This window comes from Lynx rufus, unplaced genomic scaffold, assembly GCF_022079265.1.
Source record: "Lynx rufus isolate CCGP_SWC_20201006 ecotype Redwood Valley unplaced genomic scaffold, mLynRuf1.p SCAF_7, whole genome shotgun sequence".
In the NCBI taxonomy this organism is placed as follows: domain Eukaryota; kingdom Metazoa; phylum Chordata; class Mammalia; order Carnivora; family Felidae; genus Lynx; species Lynx rufus.
The window spans coordinates 76064080-76086437 of record NW_025814889.1 but is presented as its reverse complement, the minus strand read 5'-3'; the positions used below and the strand labels follow the sequence as shown (position 1 = coordinate 76086437).

At 38.7% G+C, this 22358-nt stretch overlaps 2 protein-coding genes across 2 annotated transcripts; both read left to right on the top strand.

Moving 5' to 3' along the window:
• The first annotated feature begins 886 nt into the window (after positions 1-886).
• Positions 887-5056, top strand: TUBA1A (tubulin alpha 1a). Its single transcript, XM_047064891.1, has 4 exons — positions 887-995; positions 3077-3299; positions 3443-3591; positions 3862-5056. Exons 1-4 carry the CDS (start codon positions 993-995, stop codon positions 4840-4842), a joined length of 1356 nt encoding a protein of 451 aa, XP_046920847.1. The 5' UTR covers positions 887-992; the 3' UTR covers positions 4843-5056.
• Positions 5057-20852: 15796 nt separating this feature from the next.
• LOC124501547 (high mobility group protein B1-like) lies at positions 20853-21505 on the top strand. The gene is given in 1 exon segment (XM_047065814.1): positions 20853-21505. A coding segment is annotated over 1 exon segment (639 nt). The 5' UTR covers positions 20853-20866.
• The last annotated feature ends 853 nt before the right edge of the window (positions 21506-22358 follow it).

Sequence of the window (22358 nt, the reverse complement as noted above, 5' to 3'; positions counted from 1 at the left end):
ACAGGTAGTAGCACCAGCTTCTGAACTCAATCCTTTCTCCTTGTATTTTCTCAATTCTATATCAGGAAAGACAATTCATTTTAAGGAACAATACGCTACATAAAATATATTACAGGGACTTCTGGTAAAGGAGTATTTCTAGGAGACTACTTAACTATGGTATGTTCATTAGATCTTAATTATCATGTTATAACTACTTGTGTGCTTCCATATTTAGTATGGTTTTCTTCCACGTTCCCTTTTTGTTTAGCTCTTTGGGGGAGGAGTGCATAAAAGGTCTTACGATAAATTACTTGAATCTGAAAAACCATTTTGGATGACTCTTATTGAACCTTTTTTATATTAAAAAAATTACATTTACTCAAGCCATGTTAAGCATCATTCCCATCTTCTCTCCTACATTATTTGTAAAGCAATTAGAGATGTTGAAGCCGAATGTAGTGAAATTTAGAATACTCTGAGAGAGGGACTGGGAGTAATTTTCCGTTAAATATTTCATCTCAACACAAATTCTGCGATGTAAGTGTTGGGGAAAACCTACATTGGTGATTTTAGCTGTAGTGTGAGGCTTAAGCAATATAAAAATCATACAATTCAAGTTCTCTTTCTTCTCTTCCCCCCGCCCCCCCCTCCGCCCCAACCCCACCCCATCATGGATGCTCGGCTGACTGTTTTTGCACAGTCTCTTTGTCTGAAGGATGCAAACAGTCTATGGATGCTAGGGAAAAAGGGGTGGGGGAGAGATTACCTCATCCCATGTCGTTTGCACCAATCACCACTCTCCTGTCGTGGCTTCTCCGGGCAGATTGAGGGGTCTGGACCAACAGGAAAAGGCCCCAGCCCATCCCCATGGTGACCGAGTTGTATATAGGGAGCCGCATCCGCCCATGTGCCGCAGGTTCTCTTACATCGACCGCCTAAGAGTCGCGCTGTAAGAAGCAACAACCTCTCCTCCTCTCCGCCATCTGCTCGGCAGCCGCAAAGCAGCAACCATGGTAAGAATCTTCTTTCTCTGGCTCTTTGTGGCCGTTGGGTGGGGTCGGTCCCCCAAGATCTACTTGGAAAGTCTTAAGCGCTCTTTCCAACTTCTTTGGGTAAGGGTAGCCTTACGCTTTGTTTGCGAGGTTTGGCTTTGGGGCCCCAAATCCTTGAGTCTGGCCGCCGCCGCAGTGCGGGGTGAGGAACTGCGCCCAGGGCGCAGCAGAACCGTGGGGGAAGAACAAAGGCGGCGCAGAGGGAGTTCTTGTTATGTGAGCCCTTCCAAGCTGCAGGCAGCCCATCTGTCGGTGACGAAAGGGTCTGGGCAGGGAAAGGCAGTCGTGGCGTCGCCTGCTCTGTCCCAGTGTCTGTGCGCACGGTTTTCGTGTGACTCGGGGAGGCTCTTTTCTTCCTGGCGTTGTTCCCAGGGGGAGGGAGAGAAGTCCCGAAAGACCCGGGCTCAGTGGCTGTAGCTGGGAAGGGGGGGAGGGGAGAAGGACAGGGACAAAGCGGAGCCTTGGGTTAGTATTAAAAGATCCCTCCACGGTTCGTTGGCAGTTTAGGAAGATACCCGTATATTAACGCGAAAAAAAATGGTTAGTTTCTGTTCGAGCCTCTGGCAGCCGGCGTCAGGGCGGCGCAGGGGCGGAGTTGTTTGTTTCTGCCTTCTCGGGCCTTAAAGCCACTGGGCGGGGTTCCCCCTCACAAAACCTCTGTCATAAGACTTTTAATAAAATGCTTTCATCATTGTGGAACTGTAGGCGTTAAAAGGTTTTTCATTCACTGTTAAAGCTTAGATGAGATATTTTTTCTTAAGATGCAAAATCGCAATTCACTTGACAAGCACTTTAAAGTCTGGTCTGGGGCCGCCCCGCCCTGACTGACTCCGCGTGTGTGTGTGTGTGTGTGTGTGTGTGTGTGTGTGTGTGTGTGTGTGTGTGCGCGCGCGCTAGCCGCACTTTCTGCTGGAGAGAAAGCCTCAGTTTGAGAGCCAAGGTACCCTAAAGCCCAGGATCCAGGGAAACGCCCTTCCCCTCCCCTCCTCTCCCCTCCCCCCCCCCACCAATATGTCAGTGAGTAGACAATGGACAGACAATGGAAGTTGAAGCCATAAAGACAGTAGAGAAGAAAATCTCTTATTGAACGTGATGAGTATGAATATTCGGTGGTGAGTAGAGAATCTCAAAATGAAAATACTATTTTGTTGTTTTAAATAAATACTTCATTATCCCTTCACTGGGCTTTTATTCTTTGGTAGTTCTCGTGTGATATTTTTCTAATTTAGGAACTATTGTTTTAAAGATACTAACAATCTTTCAGTTTTTGCAGTGGAGAAGATTCTGGAAAGACTTCTTTTTAAGTAATGAAAATGCTGCAGACAAAGAACTATACTCTGTCCAGCTGTCTTTTGTTCTAGTGCATCTTCATTAATTCATTTCAATTTAGGCATATGGTCCCAGCTTGGGTCAGAGGAGGAAAACTGGCAGAATAGCACAATGAGATCATGTAGGCAGTTTCTGGAAATAGAACTTACTCTGTTAAATAATGTAGCAGACAGAACAGTCTAGTACCAGGCACAGCAAATGCAGCAATGCAGGAGGCAGACCTTATTTAGCTTCCAGTCCCCTAGGACTAATGGATCCTGCAGATAGACTGCAAAGGGGTGTGGCATCTAGCCTCAGCTGCAGCGCAGATGTCCATGTTAAAATTCCAAGTCATATGTACAAGAAACTCTCATCTTTATTTAGAGGGAATGCAGTAATACTGATTCCAATTAACTAATGATTGAATTTAATTTACTGCATCTTACTAAATCTGTGCTTTAAATATTTTTTACATATGAAAAATTTCTCTTCAAGCATGGCTGGGGGAACAATGGGCTTGCACATGTATTGAACAGTGCAACCTTATTCAGACCACACCCATCTGCAGCATTTGGAGCAGGTGCTTTTCCTTAAACATTTCTATCGAGTTAGGGATAATCTCAAGTAAACTTGAAGAGTACCTGTATATGACTAGAAATATTTTCAGAAATTTACTGAAAATTCAAAATGCTAACACAATCTGATTTTAAATTTTCCTCTTTTCCTTCCCATAGCGTGAATGCATCTCCATCCACGTTGGCCAGGCTGGTGTTCAGATCGGCAATGCCTGCTGGGAGCTCTATTGCCTGGAACACGGCATCCAGCCCGATGGCCAGATGCCAAGTGACAAGACCATTGGGGGAGGAGATGACTCCTTCAACACCTTCTTCAGTGAGACGGGAGCTGGCAAGCATGTGCCCAGGGCAGTGTTTGTAGACCTGGAACCCACAGTCATTGGTGAGTTGGCCTCAGTAACCCAAGGGAGATCTCAGGGCTCTTGAGACAGGAGGTCTGTCGTGAGGGCTCCATTGACACCCTGGGGTGGAGCAGGCGTGTGCAGGTTGTGAGTGACAGGTGGCTGCTTTGTTTTTCTCTTCCAGATGAAGTTCGCACTGGCACCTACCGCCAGCTCTTCCATCCTGAGCAGCTCATCACGGGCAAGGAAGATGCTGCCAATAACTATGCCCGAGGGCACTACACCATCGGCAAGGAGATCATCGACCTTGTCTTGGACCGAATTCGGAAACTGGTATGTTTGTTTTCCAGAATAAAGTAAATAATGACCCTAAGGAAGACATTTGAAATACGATCTTTTCTTTTCAAACACAGAATAGAAATATAATGGAGTGAGGACAACTGGTAAATTATTCCTTGATAGGGTTTTTAAATCTTCAACTACAACATGAATTATTTGGTGTCATTTTATAAACGTCAATGAAGATATTTTAAGTGAAGAAATGCTTTGTAATTCTGGGAAGGTCTATTATAATCTGTCTTCTCTGTTCCTTTTTTCTCACAGGCCGACCAGTGCACGGGTCTTCAGGGCTTCTTGGTTTTCCACAGCTTTGGAGGGGGAACTGGTTCCGGGTTCACCTCCCTGCTGATGGAACGTCTCTCTGTCGATTATGGCAAGAAGTCCAAGCTGGAGTTCTCCATTTACCCAGCCCCCCAGGTTTCCACTGCTGTCGTTGAGCCCTACAACTCCATCCTCACTACCCACACCACCCTGGAGCACTCTGATTGTGCCTTCATGGTAGACAACGAGGCCATCTATGACATCTGTCGTAGAAACCTCGATATCGAACGCCCAACCTACACTAACCTAAATAGGTTGATAGGTCAAATTGTGTCTTCCATCACTGCTTCCCTCAGATTTGATGGAGCCCTGAATGTTGACCTGACAGAATTCCAGACCAACCTGGTGCCCTATCCCCGCATCCACTTCCCTCTGGCCACATATGCCCCTGTCATCTCTGCTGAGAAAGCCTACCATGAACAGCTTTCTGTAGCAGAGATCACCAATGCGTGCTTTGAGCCAGCCAACCAGATGGTGAAATGTGACCCTCGCCATGGTAAATACATGGCTTGCTGCCTGTTGTACCGTGGTGATGTGGTTCCCAAAGATGTCAATGCTGCCATTGCCACCATCAAGACCAAGCGTACCATCCAGTTCGTGGACTGGTGCCCCACTGGCTTCAAAGTTGGCATTAATTACCAGCCTCCCACTGTGGTACCTGGTGGAGACCTGGCCAAAGTACAGCGAGCTGTGTGCATGCTGAGCAACACCACAGCCATTGCTGAGGCCTGGGCTCGCCTGGACCACAAGTTTGACCTGATGTATGCCAAGCGTGCCTTTGTTCACTGGTATGTGGGTGAGGGCATGGAGGAAGGAGAGTTTTCTGAGGCCCGTGAGGACATGGCTGCCCTTGAGAAGGATTATGAGGAGGTTGGTGTGGATTCTGTTGAAGGAGAGGGTGAAGAGGAAGGAGAGGAATACTAAAGTTAAAAATGTCACAAAGGTGCTGCTTTTACAGGGAAGCTTATTCTGTTTTGAATATTGAAAAGTTGTGCTCTGATCAGTTAATTTGTATGTAGCAGTGTATACTCTCATATACAATTACTGACCTATGCTTTAAAACACAACGCTTTGTTATAGATCCAAGCTGTCCATTTCTCTGATGGGTTTGAATAAAGTATTCCCTGTCTTAAATGAATTCAGTCTTGTGTTTTCTATTTGGGGGTCTGATATTCATGTATTTAGTTCTGAGAAAGGATAACTGTTGACTGTGGTTTATACATGTTCTATAAAGTGACCTGTTTTTTTATTTTAAATTTTAGTGTATTATAAAACTTATTCATTAAATACAAAATAACTAAAAATTACCATTATCCATGCAATTCTTAGTTTTCACTCCACTATATGTTAGTTAAACTGCTAGTACTCTTTAGAATTGGTATTTACTAATACACAGCCAAAGGTCTGGTTGCCTGCCAAGTCTCATACGACCCACATGAAATGATGAATATTCCAAATACATTATGTCTTAAGCTTATTTTCATGCATTCTCACCTTGGCTTGTGTCTAGTGCTGTCAGGCTTCCTCTTCTCTGGGTTCTCAGAAGTTTGCTCTCCTAGCAATTGCTCCCTTGTTCTCTACTTTCTTCTTTCCAAACTTATTTTCAGCTAAATGTCACAGTGGAAAAGCCTGATAAATGTATTCACTCTAATGTGTTAATTATATATCTTAATTTTAGCTTCCAAGTATATTATTTAAATTGGGCCAATAACTTCAAAGAACAAAACTAATAGTGCAGTTGTAGGAACCAGCACCAACATGGGGAGAGGAACAATTCTGGACCAATGGTTTCTTCAACAATAGAGTTCAGCTGCCAGTCCAACTGAACAAAAAGACCCAAGAATAGCAAATTGTCTTGTACCATCACATTATCTTGTTCTACAATAATAGTTGTAATGAAATGATTTTTTGGTATTAACAGCTTATTTGATCTATTTTTCCTTTGACACTGCCAACAAGGGGGTTTAACACAAATATATATATATATATATTTAATATGTTACATATATATATTAATTTTGAGCGAGAGAGAGAGAGCACAAGCAGGGGAGGGGGCAGAGGGAGAGACAGAACCTTAAGGAGACTCCGTGCTCAGCACAAAGCCCAATGTGGGGCTCCATCCCATGATCTTGGGATCATTACCTGAGCCAAAATCAAGAGTCAGACACTCAACTGACTGAGCCACACAGGTGCCCCTAATACTACTATAGTTCCTGGAATCTGAGTTTAATGTAAGTTAGTGGAAATAATGAAAAATAAGAAATAAGCCGAAATCAACTAGTTTTAAAGCCAATCCAATAGTGCTCAGCAGTTTTAACTAGAAGCCAATGTGTATAGATTTGGAAGAAAAAAAAGGAAAAGGCTTCGCTTATTCGAATAAAAAACAATGTGAAAACTAGATCAAATGTAAATTTTTAATATGCATTCCCAGCACCTAGCAAAATATAAGGAACATGGTAATGTATGTACAATGATTATTGGCTGAATGAGTATAGTGTAGGGTAAAAGAGATAAAACTATAAAATTTAAAAATCCCTATAATCTTAATTTTTATGGCAAATGACAGTATGAATTTATTATATATGTTCTATTATGAAAGAAAAAATTCCATAATTTTGCCCACTGAAAAGGCCTAGGACCAATTTAGGAATGAGCATCCCTACCACTCAGATGGTGGTCTCTAAATACTATTTTCTACTAAAAGGAATCAATGTTTAGAGATGTTCAAGCCTGGAGAAGAAAATATACAAACTCAGCCCCAAATAATTTCTCATTCCAGAAACTGAGGAAGATATCAAAGACTCAAAGTCATATCAAAAGGATACAGGAGTCAAGTAGAAGGGACTCTCATAGATGGTACAATGTAAGCATTGAAAATAATAGTGACTGCAGTGGGTTGAATCATAAAAAATATGTTAAAACCCATGAGCTCATAATATTCTTTGCGTGATTTACTTTTTACTTGAGAGAGAGAGAGAGTGCCTGAGTGGGGGAGAGGGGCAGAGGGAGACAGAGAGAATCTTAAGCAGATTCCACACTCAGCACAGCCCAACTCGGTGCTCGATCCCATGACCCTGGGATCATGACCTGAGCTGAAACCAAGAGTGGGGCGTTCAACCTAGGCACCCCTATTTTCTGTGTGATTGAAAAAACAATTGGGGGTGTCTGGGTGGCTCAGTCAGTTAAGCGTCTAACTTCAGCTCAGGTCATGATCTCACAGTGAGTCTGAGCTCTGCATCAGGCTCTCTGCTGTCAGCACAGCACTTCAAATGCTCTGTCTCCCTCTCTCTCTCTCTGCCTCTCCCCTGATCTCTCTCTCTCAAAAACAAATAAACATTTAAAACATTTTTTTAAACAATTAATAGGCCCCTGGGTGGCTCAGTTGGTTAAGCCCCTGGTTCTTGATTTTGGCTCAAGTCATGATCTCACGGCTGGTGGGATTGAGCTCTCTGTCAGGCTCCATACTCGAAGTGTGGAGCCTGCTTGGGATTCTCTCTCTCTCTCTCTCTCTCTCTCTCTCTCTCTCTCTCTCATCCTCCCCTGTTCATGCTCTCTCTGTCTCTCTTAAAATAAATACACATTTAGGGGCGCCTGGGTGGCGCAGTTGGTTAAGCGTCCGACTTCAGCCAGGTCACAATCTCGCGGTCCGGGAGTTCGAGCCCCGTGTCAGCCATCAGCCCAGAGCCTGGAGCCTGTTTCCGATTCTGTGTCTCCCTCTCTCTCTGCCCCTCCCCCGTTCATGCTCTGTCTCTCTCTGTCCCAAAAATAAAAAAAAAATTAAAAAAAAAAACGTAAAAAAAATAAATACACATTTAAAAAAATATGAAGACAGTATGGCAGTTCCTAAAAAAAAAATTATAGAATTACTATATGATCTAAGAATTCCACTTCTGGATATATACCCAAAAGAATTTAAAGCAATGACTCAGACAGATATTTGTGTACCTGTGTCATATCAGCTTTATTCACAAGAGCCAAAAGATGGAAGCAACCCTAAAGTCCATTGATGGATGAATGGATAAACAAAATGTAGTATATACATACAATATAATATTATTCAGCCTTAAAAAAAATGAAATTCTGACACATACTCCAAACGGATAAACTTTGAAAACATGAAGCTTAGTGAAATAAAGTCAGACACAAAAGGACAAATATTTTCTGATCCTACTTGTATGAGTTAACTACAACAATCAAATTCAGAGAGACAGAAAGTAGAATGGTGGTTACCAGGAGCTAAGGGGAAGAATATAATAGGAATTGTTTTTTAATTTTTTTAAGTTTATTTATTCATCTTGAGAGAGAAAGAGAGAGCTGAGGGAGAGGCAGAGAGAGAGAGAGAGAAGCAGAGAGAGAAGCAGAGAGAGAATCCAAATCCCAAGCAGGCTCTGAGCTGCACAGAGCCCAACGCAGGGCTCAAATTCACGTACAGTGAGATCATGACCTAAGCCAAAACCAAGAGTCAGGCGCTTAACTGACTGAACTATCCAGGTGCCCCAGAAATTTTTCTTTTTTAAGTTTATTTATTTTGAGAGGCGATGGGAGGAGAGGGGCAAAGATATAGGGAGAGACAGAATCCCTAGCAGGCTCTACACTGTCAGCATAGAGTTTGACTCCGGACTCGACCTCACGAACCATGAGATCATGACCTGAGCCGAAATCAAGAGTTGGACACTTAACTGACAGAATCAACCAGGCGCCCCAATAGGAAGTTATTACTAAAGAGATACAGAGTTTCAGTTTGCAATGACAAAAAAGTTCTGGGGGTACCCAACTGGTTCAGTCAGAAGAGCCTGCAACTCTTGATCTTGGGGTCATGAGTTGTGTGTAGAGATTACTAATATAAATAAACTTAAAAAATTGTTTCTGGAGATGAATAGTGGTGATGGTTGTACAACAATAAGAACGTACTTAATGCTACTAAATTGTACTTCAAGAGGGTTAAAATGGGGGCGCCTGGCTGGCTCAGTTGGTAGAGCATGCAATCCTTGATCTTGGGGTTTTAAATTCAAGTCCCACGTTGGGTAAAGAGATTACTTAAAAAAAATAAAATCTTTTCTAAAAATAATAAATCAATAAAAATAAATAAAAGTGTTAAAATTATAAATTATATATAATTATAATTAAATATCATATAATTATATATTTATATAATATATATTTTATATAAATATTATATAAATATTATGTATATTTATAGTTATATTATTTAAATATATTTATATTATATATTATATTTATAAATATATATTTTATAAATATATATATATTATTTATATAAATATATACTTATATATTATATAATATATAAGTATAATATATACTTATATTATTATAAGTATATTATACTTATTATATATTATATATTATATATTATATAATATATAAGTATATATTATAAGTTATATATACTATATTGTAAATCATATATTATAAAATTATATATTATATATATAGTTTCACCACAATTTAAAAACAACCAAAGTATAAACCAAAAACTAAAAATATATGGTTACCTGCAGGGGAGGGAACGTGGTCTAACCAAACTGTATTTCTTGTATAGAAACATGTAATTATAGGGGTGCCTGTGTGGCTCAGTCGGTTGAGTGTCCAAGTTCAGCTCAGGTCATGATCTCCCAGTTTGTGGGTTTGAGCCCCACACTGGGCTCTGTGCTGACAGTTCAGGGCCTCCTAGAGCCTGTTTCAGATTCTGTGTCTCCCTCTTGCTCTCTGCCCCTCCCCCGCTCATGCTCTTTCTCAAAAATAATAAAATAAACATTAAAATTTTTTAAAAAGAAATGTAATTATATTACATAATTTTAATTACATAATTATACATATTATAATAAAGTATTAAATCAAGGTGGAAAAATCTCTAAAAATTAAAAGCACAATGAAACAAATGAATATAACCATGCATCAAGTTGTAGCTTAACTACAGAGTTAATTCAGAATTATTTCACCTGACTTTAATTTTTGTAAGTTTATTTTTTTCAAGAGATAGAGTAGAGAGAGAAAGCACAAGTGGGGGAGAAGCAGAGAGAGAGGGAGATAGAGAATCCCAAGCAGACTCCATACCATCAGCACAGAGCCTGATGTGGGGCTTGATCTCACAAACGGTAACATCATGACCTAAGCAAAAATCAAGAGTCAGACTCTTAACCAACTGAACCACCCATGTGCCCTATTTCACCTGACTTTAACACACAGTAATTTGCTTGTACATTCATAGTGAAATCTATCCCCAAAAAAGGACATCCAAAAGAACATAGCCATTTTCAGTAATCATATTATTAGTAATATTTATACTTTTGAAATTATTTATATTAGAATAAATAAAATTAATAATTCATTAATGTTATCAGTATACAAAAACCTTAAAAGTTAGAATTATATTACATATTCAAGAAAGTGGATGAGTTTTAAGTAGAGCTATGGAGGAAAATCCAATTCTAGAGATGAAAAATCTGAAATAAAAAAGATACCAAATGGGTTTAACAGTAGATTAGACACCATAGAAAAAGATTAATGAATTGAAGAAAAACAGTAAAAATTATCCAAATAAACACAGAACAAAAAATAAACTGGAAAAAAAAATGAATAAATGGATAATAAATAGAACACAAACAGAAACAGACTGAAGATGACTCAGCATTTTTAAACAGTTTGTAAAGCTTCAGGAATGAGACTTTAAACTTTTGGGTATTATTACATTTTCTCAATTACAAACTGCTTTCAACATAAAATACAGTGCTATACATAAATTTAAAATAAATTTTATAAATCTATAAAGAGATTTTTAAAATGTTTATTTATTTATTTTGAGAGAGACAGAGTGTGCGTGCGTGTAAGCGAGGGAGGGGTAGAGAGAGAGGGAGAGAGATAATCCCAAGCAGGCTCCATGCTACCAGGGCAGAGCCCAATGCAGGGCTTGAACCCACAAACCATGATATCGTGACCTGAGCTGAAGTCCAACACTCAACCAACTTAGCCACCTGGGCGCCCCTAAAAAGATATTTTTAAGATTGGAATTACAAAATATTAAACACAAAATATTATATACACACACACACACACACACACACACACATATATACATTTTTCTTTTTAGTTTATTTTTAACTGTGCTAAAATACACATAGCATAACACTTGCCATCTTAACCATATTTTAAATATACAGGTCAGTAGTATTAAATGCATTCACATGGTTTGTACAACCAATCTCCAGAACTCTCCTTATCTTGCAAAACTAAAACTCTATACCCATCATATATAACTCCCCATTTCTCCCTCCCCAGCCTCTGGCAACCACCATTTTACTTTCTGTCTCCATGAATTTGACTATTCTAGGTACATCTTTTTGTGACCAGCTTATTTCACTTAGCATAATGTCGTTAAGGTTCATCCATGTTATAGTATGTGTCAGAATTTCCTTTCTTTTTAAGTCTGAATAATATCCCATTCTACGAATATACCACATTTTGTTTATCCATTCATCCATCTGTGGACATGATGGTTGTTTCTACCTTCTGGCTCTTGTGAATAGCACTGTTATGAACATGGATATATAAATATCTCTTACAGACCCTGCTCTTAATTCTTACGGTTATATATCCAGAAGTGGTATTGCTGGATCATGTGGTAATTCTATGTTTAAATTTTTTGAGGAACTGTCATACTCTTTTCCATAGAGTTTACACCATCTTACATTCCAACAGTGTATAACAGTTCCAATTTCTTCATATCCTTGTCAACATTTGTTATTTTCTATTGTTTTGTTTTTTGATGATAGTCATTTCAATGGGTATGAGGTGGTATCTCATTATGGTTTTGATTTGCATTTCCCTAATGAGTGGTGATGTTCAGCACCTTTTAATGTGCAAATTGGCCATTTGGATATCTTCTTTGGATAAATGTCTATTCAAGTCCTTTGTTCACTTTTTTTTAGCATAATTCTTTTTTATTGAGATACAATTGACATATAACATTATAGTAGTTTCAAGTATACAACATAATTACTTGATATTTATATATAGTGCAGTGATCACCACAATAAGTCTAGTTAGTATCTGTCAGCTTACATAGTTACAAATTTTTTCTTGTGATAAGAACTTTCAAGACTGGGGCAGTCAGTCAGTTGAGCATCTGACTTCAGCTCAGATCATGATCTCATGGTCTGTGAGTTCGAGCCCTGCATTGGGCTCTGTGCTGACAGCTCAGAGCCTGGAGCCAGCTAAGGATTCTGTGTCTCCCTCTCTCTCTGCCCCTCCCCCTCTCGTGCGCGCGCGTTCGCACGCTCTCTCTCTCTCTCTCTCTCTCTCTCTCAAAAATAAACATTAAAACAAAAATTTTTTAAAAAAGAACTTTTAAGACTTGCTCTCAGCAATTTTCAAATATGCAATATAGTATTGTTAACTATAGTCACTATGCTGCATGTTATATTCCCATGACTGATTTATTTTATAACTGAAAATTCGTAACTTTTCACCACCTTCATGCATTGTGACCACTTTTGACCCCATCCCCCTACCTCTGGCAACCACTAATCTATTCTCTATGTCTACTAACATTTTCCCACTTTTTAACTGAGTTAATATTAAAACATTAAAAATATTTTTTTAATTTTATTTAAATCCAAGTTAGTTAACATATAGCATAATAATGGTTTCAGGAGTAGAATTTAGTGGTTCATCACTTACATATAACCCAGTGCTCATCCCAACAAGTACCCATCACGCATTTAGTCCATCCCCCTACCCAGCACCCCTCCAGGAACATTCAGTTTGTTCTGTGTCTTTAAGAGTCTCTTATGCTTTGCCTCCCTCTCTGTTTTTACCTTATTTTTCTTTCCCTTCCCTTCCCCTATGTTCATCTGTTTTATTTATTAAATTCCACATGAGTAAAATCATATGATATTTATCTTTCTCTGACTGACTTATTTCACTTAGCATAATACATTCTAGTTCCATCCACATTGTTGCAAATGGCAAGATTGCATTCTTTTTGATTGCCAAGTAATATTTCATTGTTTCAATATTTCATTTCATATATATATGTATGTGTGTATATGTATATAATTGGTGTGTGTGTGTGTGTGTATATATATATATATATATATATATATATATATATATATATATAACACATCTTCTTTATCCATTCATCAGTCAATGGACATTTGGACTCTTTCCGTAATTTGGCTATTGTTGACAGTGTTGCTATAAGCATTGAGGTGCATGTGCCCCTTCGAATCAGCATTTTTGTGTCCTTTGGATAAATACCTAGTACTGCAATGGCTAGGTCATAGGATAGTTCTATTTTTAATTTTTTGAGGAAACTCCATACTATTTTCCGGAGTGGCTGCACCAGTTTGCATTCCCTAAAACATTTTTAACTACTCTTCAATCTCTGAGGTTCTAAGAATCTTGAGATAATTAAAATGTAAAAAATTAGGGGTATCTGGGTAGCTCAGTCGGTTCAGCATCCAACTTCGGCTCAGGTCATGCTCTAAAGGTTCGTAAGTTTGAGCCCCACGTTGGGCTCTGTGCTGACAGCTGAGAGCCTGGAGCTCACTTTGGATTCTGTGTCTCCCTCTCTCTCTGTCTGCCCCTCCCCTACTCATGCTCTCTCTCTCAAAATAAATAAATAATTAAACACTTTTAATGTAAAAAATCAAAAATTGACAGTAAATATTTTAGTCTTGAGTCTTGAGACTATCATATGAATTTTATAATTCTCCTCTGTGTATTAATTCCTTCAATTAAAAAGTAAAAAATAACAATACTTACCCTATCCTTTTTCTGTCTTTAATTGGAATGTAGCTTTTGGCCTTGAGACATTATAAACAAAAAATATTATAAGTTTATCAATATATGGAAAAATATATATCAAGGTAAGAATTTTATATTATTTACATGTTAAGAATATCAGAAAGGATGTTGAATTTTATTAAATGTCTTTTCAGTAATATTTGGAGATTGACATGATTTTTCTTCTTGAACATATTATGATGAATTATTTTCAAAGCTTTCCTAATGTTGGATCATCATTGCATTTTCCAGTACAAAAATTTTGGTTATGGTGAGTATTCTTCTAATGTGCTGCCAGATTCTATTTGATAATGTGAATTTTCACTCCCACCAGTAGTTTATATAAGCATACTGCTAAGTCATTTATATTATCTTTTAATATAGACTGTGGCATCACACCAGGGCACATTCTAGAAAAAAAAAAAAAAAAAGTGATCCTACCCTGAGTTTATACAGTGCAGTCCAGGCAAGTTGGCCTTTGACGATCTAGCTTAATTGAGAGACAGAATTTAGAGTATCAAAAGCAGGAGTTCATTCTTGATGACTAGAGGGGTGAAAACAGATATCCTTGTCTTGTTTCCAATCTTAGGGAGTGTTAAATATTTCATGATTGAGTACGATGTCAGTTTTCAGTTTTTCACAGATGTTCTTTCTTCTTAAAGTTTATTTTGAGAGAGAACGAGAGAATGAAAATGAGAGAGAGGGAGAGAGAGTATCCCAAGCAGGCTCCGTGCTATCAGCATGGAGCCTGATGTGGGGCCTGATACTACGAATTGTGAGATCCTGACCCAAGCCAAAATCAAGGGTCCGATGCTTAACTTACTGAGCCACCCAGGCACCCTTCATAGATATGCATTATTGGATTGTTGAAGTTTCCTTCTATTCCTAGTCTGCTGAAAGTTTGGAGGTTTTTTAATAAATGGATGTTAGATTTTGTCAAATTCTCTTTCTGCATGCATCTGTTGAGATAATCATGTTTTTTTTAAATTCTATTGATACAGTGAATTAGATTCATTGCCTTTTGAATATGAAATCAAAGACAAATCTACCATGAGCATTTTCAAATTTCTAACCATTTCCCTCATTTCTATAGGTACATGATATTTCTCCTATCAAGAAATAAAGCCTATTCCTCTCTCCTTAAATCTTCATTGGACTTATGATTGAGCTGATTAATAGAATGTGACAGAAGGAATCTGTGCCAGATCCAGGTCAATCTCTTAAGAAGCCTGGCAGCTTGTTTTCCCTCAGAGAGGTCATGTGGAAAACAACCAGGGCACCCCACCCAATAGCCGCCACAAAGACCCCAGACATGTAAATGCAACTATCCTAGATATTCTAGCCCCAGATGCGATCCGGCTGAATGCAACTATGTGAATGAGCCAGATAACACCACATGAAACACAGCAACCATCCATGACCCATGTAATCATGAGAAAAAATGAACAACTGTTTTAAGTCAGTAAGTTTTGGGGTGGTATGATAAGTAGCAACAGATAACTGAAACAAGGCTTACACACACATCTGGGGGGGGGAATACAGTTTTCATCAGATTCTCTAAAGTGATTAAAACTACTAGAAAAATTAAAAGCTGAAGATTATTTAGGGAACACCTCATAAATATTCCTTTTTTCAGTGTTTTTGATAGTTTTAACAGCAGTGTGCTTAAGATATAATCTTTGACCTCTGTAAGTAGAGTAAAGGTATTGGATTTGGCAATTAAATGAAAGGTCATATGCTTAACAATCTAAAGGGACTGACAACCTAAGGTGAAAAATGAGAAAACTTACTGGACCATTCCTCTTCTGTTCTGAAGTAAGTTTAGGTAGTATTTTAGAGCTAGACCAAAACTCTTCACAAAAAACATGCGAAAATATACACACAAAAGTTATACAAGAAGAAATGAACAAAAGCAGACCCAAAATTCAACATAATAAAATATGGTAAAAAAAAAAAAAAAAAAAAGAAAGTAGTTGCATACACGAACCAGCCAGATGTATTCAACTACCATCATAAGTAGCACAGCCACAGTGGAGAGTGTGATCTGAAACTGAGTTAGAGCCTGTCCCCATAGAGTCCAGATAAAAATGACTAAGACATAGCATTGCTTCTATCTGGTAAAAATAACAGTACTGTAGACCATTAGTTCCAATCCAGTAAAAGATGTAATAAATCAGAAGGGTACAAGATAATGTGACAAAGAGAAGCTAATAACCTTGGAAAAAAGAGCTTGAAGAGATCAGGCGAGGTACTCAGAAACAGTTCAAAGAGAATGTATCAGGTACCTAGGTGGAGGCCTGCTAGGCAGTCTGTCTGACTCCCATGTTGGCATTATTTAGGGAAGCAACAGCTCTTTCAAGTGTCCAGGATGCTGAAGGCCAATATGTGCAAGGTCAGACCTGGAGAGGGAGGCAAAACCAAGGATTCTGGGTGGCATTCTCAGGAATCCTTGCTGCAGCATATCACAGAAAGGCCCACCCCAGTGACAATTTCCCAGAAAGCAGACCAAATGAGTTAAAGGCCAAAACTTGTGAGGAAACCCTCAATGATGAGAAAAATGAGGTAAGAACTAAGAAAGATGATTTGAATGCTACACTGGAAAGACTAGAGCAACAAGCACTTGGAGAGATTATGTAAGGATCAGAAATATGGGTGCAGCCAAGCTGGGTCCCTCTGACTTAAGATCTCTCATAAGGTTTCAACCATCCTGTTGGCCAGGGATGCAGTCAATATGAAGGCTCAACTGAGGGAGGATTCACTTCCCAGCTCATTCCTCTGGTTGTTAGCAGAATTCAGTACCTATTTTGAGAGCCTCAGTTCCTTGCTGTTCAGTTGAGGGCCTCAGTTCTTTGCTGCCTGTTGCCTGGAGACCTGTGGTTCCTTAACACATGGGCCTCTTCAAAGGGCAATACACAACATGGCAACTGGATTCCCTCAGAACAAATTAGAAGGAAAGCAAGAGAGAACCCCCAAAACAGAAGCCACAGTCTTTTTGTAACCTAACCTTAAGTGATATCTTATTATTTTTGCTATAGTCTATTAGAAAAATCAGTAGATCCAGCCTATAGTCAAGGAGAAAGAATTACATAAGGACATGAATACTAGAAGGGGAACAATGGGGGCCATCTTAGAGGCTGTGTATCATAATTACTCAGCTCTAAAAATTGTATCTCTGTATTTAATTGTTGCAAATGTCAGATTACTGGGAGTTAGGATCTCATTGGCCCAGTCTGGGTTAGAGTTTTTTCCTGTGGGTTAGTCAACCTTGGCTAGAGGGGGCAAGATCATATAGTACAGGCCATTTCTAGGGTATAGGAAATTGTTGTAGGCTTGTTAGCCACATGAAAATCTGTTATAAAGATAACGATCAAGCTAGTATTAGAATTGCATAAAAACTAACAAGATTAACTTGAGATTTAGGATTGAGAAATAAAGCTATGACATGTTTTCACTCAGTTTCATTGATTATTGCCTTATTCTCTAGAGCTGAAGGGAGAGAGTAAGCATTATTTTGTCACCTGGAGATGCAGATACAATTTGATGGGATAATTTAGATGTGTCTTGTCTAAGCAAAATTGGAAGACTCCCAGAGTTATGAAGGAGGTGGTAGGGAAAATAATAAAGAAAATAGTGGCTATAGTGGAAAAAATATCAATAAGGAGATCAATTTTAGGGGCACTTGGGTGGCTCAGTCGGTTAAGCATCCAACTTCAGCTCAGGTCATGATCTCACAGTTCATGAGATCAAGCCCCACGTCGGGCTCTGCTGACAGCTCAGAGCCTGGAGCCTGCTTCAAATTCTATGTCTCCCTCTCTCTCTGCCCCTCCTCCACTTGCACTCTGTCTCTCTCTCTCAAAAATAAATAAACATTGAAAAAAATTTTAAGATAAATTTTAAATGAAAAATTCACTTGATACCCTTGAAATTCAAGCATCTCAAAGGTAAATAGAAAATCATATTTGGGGAGTGCCTGGGTGGCTCAGTCAGTTGAGCATACAACTTTGGCTCAGGTCATGATCTCAAGGTTCATGAGTTTGAGCCCCACATCGGGCTTGCTGCTGTTAGCACAGAGCCTACTTCAGATCCTCTGTCCCCCTCTCTCTCTGCCCCTCCCCTGCTTGTGCTCTCTCTCAAAAATAAATAAACATAAAAAAGAAAAGAAAATAAATCATATTTGGGGCACTTGGCTGGCTCAGCCAGTAGAACATGTGACTCTTGATCTCAGGGTTGTGAGTTCAAGCCCCACGTTGGATGTAGAGATTACTTAAAAACAAAATCTTAAAAAAAAGAAAAGAAAAGAAAATCATCTTTGCTGACACTGATACAATATTTACAAAAAAGCAAATAACTCAAGGTAGGCTGAGTATCCCTGTTCTTCTTCAATTGTCTTATTTTTATTCTCTAGGGCATTCTGCTGTCAGTAATGGTGGAATATCTTGTTGCAGGCCAACCCTGCAGCAAAAAACAATCAGAAAATATGAACAAAGTTAAAAATGTAAAAATCTATTCACAGGAATCAGAGAGCTCCCAAGCCAATTGAGGAGCTAAAATCTCAGACTTCTGAAGTACAAAGAGGTAAACCTGACATTAAATGTCTCTTTTCCCTTAGAGGCACTGCTGATTCAACAGTAGTAATGAGAGGCTAAGAAGCTGAGCAGAAAGCAGAAGCTAAAAGGCTGAGAACTGGTCTTCCTGTAGTCTTACAGAGCTTGGGGGGAAAAACTGCTCAGGACCCACCAAGATAAAGGAACTCCACTTCCCCCTATACTTGTATATTTTTTTTAATTTTTTTAAATGTTTATTTTTGAGAGAGAAAGAGAGAGACTGAGAATGAGTGGGGGAGAGGAAGAGAGAAAGGGAGACACAGAATCTGAAGCTCCAGGCTCCGAGCTGTCAGCACAGAGCCCGACACGGGGCTCAAACTCACAAACTGTGAGATCATGACTCGAGCTGAAGTCAGTCGCTTAACTGACTAAGCCACCCAGGTGCCTTCCCCCCTTTACTTTTAGTTGGGACTCCCAAAGGCCTATACATTAGAAGACACCAGCCCTTGTAAATACTAAAGCTCAGCTTCTCATCAACTCAATCCCTGGTTTGATTAAGATGGTCTAATCTTACCCTAACTGACTTCCAGAAGCAAAAGTAACCTCTTGCTGCAGAAATATAACACCATCCAGGGACTCAAATTATCTCTTTAATTTTTCATAAACCACTTTCAGTATTAAACAAAAAATACCAGTATTCCACAAACAAGATCAAATGACAAAAACTGAAGCAGAAGAGAAAAGGATCCATAGAAGAGTCAGATATTGGAATTATCAGACATGTACTTTAAAATAACCATAATGAGGGGCACCTGACTGGCTCAGTCAGTAGAGCATGTGACTCTTGATCTCAGGGTCATGAGTTTGAGCCCCACAATGAGTGTAGAAAATTCCGAAATAAATAAATAAATAAATAAATAAATAAATAAATAAATAAAGCAACCATAATGAATAGGTTTAAGAAGTTAAATGACAAGATAGAGAAATTCAGCAGAGGAAACTGTATGAAATATTAAATGAAAATTCTAGAACTGAAAAATAATCACATTTAAAAATTCAATGGGGCTTAACAGCACATTGGACACATACAAAGAGCTAACTAGCGAAATTATCCAGAGTGACGATAAGGGGGGAGAAAAGAGGAAAATAGAGAAAAGAACATAAAATACACATAAGACTGTAAAAAATAAAATCTTTGATATATACCTGATTAGAGGACCAGAAGAGGGAGACAATGGGATAGAAACACTATTTGAAGAGAAAATAACCAAAATATTTCCAAAAGTAGTGAAGGAACCAGAGTCACAAATATAAGAAATTCTCTGAACTCAAGCAGAACAAATACAAAGAAAAGCATACTTCAAGCATATCATAGTGAAGTTGCTAAAAACCAAAGATAAAGATAAAATCTTAAAAGAAGTCATGGGGGAGGGGGTTGGTAGAGGGACGTACCTTCAAAAGAGCAATAAAGCTAATAGGTAGCTTCTCAACAAATTGATGGAAGCCAAAAGATAATGGAATGATATGTACAAAGTATTGTAAGATAATAACTGCCAAACTAGAATTTTATACTCAGTATAAAAAAGTTCTTCAGAAATGAAGCCAAATTAATATATTTTCACACAAACAAAAACAGAAAACTTGCCAGCAGGAGATCTTCATTAAAGGAACCCCAAAGGGAGTTCTACCAAAAGGAAAAGGATCCCAAATGGAAGCACAGATATGCAAAAAGAGATTTCGAGCAATAAAAAGAGCAATAAATATGAAGATAAATTCTGATGAATAAGAGCTTACATGTAAAGATTATGAGAGCAGATAAAAACAAAGAATTTCTGGAATGAAAACTATGATCTCTCAGGGAAAAAAATGCAGATGAATTGAAGGAGAGAATATTTACTGGCAAGATCTGAACTAGTGACTGGAAAGTTGAGCAGAAGAGCTATTTCAAAGCAAAGAGCTGAAATACAAACAGAAATCATAATGGAAAATATAAGACTTAGACATAGATCCAGGAGACCTAGTATGCAAGTAATAGCAGGAAAAGAGGACAGATGGAGAAAAGGTGATACTTTAAAATGTAATATAGGGGGCGCCTGGGTGGCGCAGTCGGTTAAGCGTCCGACTTCAGCCAGGTCACGATCTCGCGGTCCGTGAGTTCGAGCCCCGCGTCAGGCTCTGGGCTGATGGCTCGGAGCCTGGAGCCTGTTTCCGATTCTGTGTCTCCCTGTCTCTCTGCCCCTCCCCCGTTCATGCTCTGTCTCTCTCTGCCCCAAAAATAAATAAACGTTAAAGAAAAAAAAAATTTTAAATGTAATATAGATTTTTGCTGGATACAAAATTATACAAAAATCAGCTGCATTTTTATATACCAAAAGTAATTGGAAATTTTAACTTAAAAAGGATATCATTCATAATAGTATCAAAAAACATATAACATGCCTATGAATAAAATTACCCAAATTGTTCAAGACATACTTTAATGAAACTTTATTGAAAAACACTAAATCAGAACCTTCAAGAGGAGGACAGGGCACTTGGAGAGTACAATTCAAGAAGGATCAGAAAAACTTTCTTGGCAAAGAAAATAATTAAACATGGGCAAAGGAGATCCTAAGAAGCCGAGAGGCAAAATGTCATCATATGCATTCTTTGTGCAAACTTGCTGAGAGGAGCACAAGAAGCAGCACCCAGATGCTTCAGTCAACTTCTCAGAGTTTTCTAAGAAGTGCTCAGAGAGGTGGAAGACCATGTCTGCTAAAGAGAAAGGAAAGTTTGAAGACATGGCAAAGGCAGACAAGGCCCGTTATGAAAGAGAAATGAAAACTTATATCCCTCCTAAAGGGGAAACAAAAAAGAAGTTCAAGGATCCCAATGCACCCAAGAGGCCTCCTTCGGCCTTTTTCTTGTTTTGTTCTGAGTATCGCCCAAAAATCAAAGGAGAACATCCTAGCCTATCCATTGGTGATGTTGCAAAGAAACTGGGAGAGATGTGGAATAACACCGCTGCAGATGACAAGCAGCCTTATGAGAAGAAGGCTGCGAAGCTGAAGGAAAAATATGAAAAGGATATTGCTGCATACCGAGCTAAAGGAAAGCCTGACGCAGCAAAAAAGGGAGTCGTCAAGGCTGAAAAAAGCAAGAAAAAGAAGGAAGAGGAGGAGTATGAGGAAGATGAAAAGGATGAGGAAGAGGAGGAAGATGAAAAAGATGAAGAAGATGATGATGATGAATAAGTTGGTTCTAGTGCAGTTTTTTTTTTTTTTGTCTATAAAGCATTTAACCCCCCTGCACACAACTCACTCCTTTTAAAGAAAAAAATTGAAATGTAAGGCTGTGTAAGATTTGTTTTTAAACTGTACAGTGTCTTTTTTTGTATAGTTAACACACTACCAAATGTGTCTGTAGATAGCCCTGTCCCGGTAGTATTTCCAATAGCCACTAACCTTGCCTGGTACAGTATGGGGGTTGTAAATTGGCATGGAAATTTAAGGCAGGTTCTTGTTGGTGCACAGCACAAATTAGTTATATATGGGGATGGTAGTTTTTTCATCTTCAGTTGTCTCTGATGCAGTTTATACGAAATAATTGTTGTTCTGTTAACTGAATACCACTCTGTAATTGCAAAAAAAAAAAAAAAGTTGCAGCTGTTTTGTTGACATTCTGAATGCTTCTAAGTAAATACAATTTTTTATTAAAAAAAAAGAAAAACACTAAATCATACCTAAATAAATGGAATTATATACTTAGTCTGTGGATTGGAAGAGTTATCTCATAAAAATGTCAGTTCTTCTCAAAATGACCTATAGATTCAATATAATTTCAGTCAAAATCACAAAAGTCTCTGTATGTGTATGCATGTGTACATGTTATCTAAGTACGCACTTAACACAGAACATATATCACATACGGCACCATACTAGAGGATTTTCAAAATATGGAATGAATAAGGGGCACCTGGGTGGCTCAGTTGGTTAAGCGTCCAACTTCAACTCAGGTCATGATCTCGCAGTTTGTGAGTTTGAACCCCCAGGCTGGCTCTGTGCTGACAGCTTGGAGCCTGCTTCGGATTCTGTGTCTCCCTCTCTC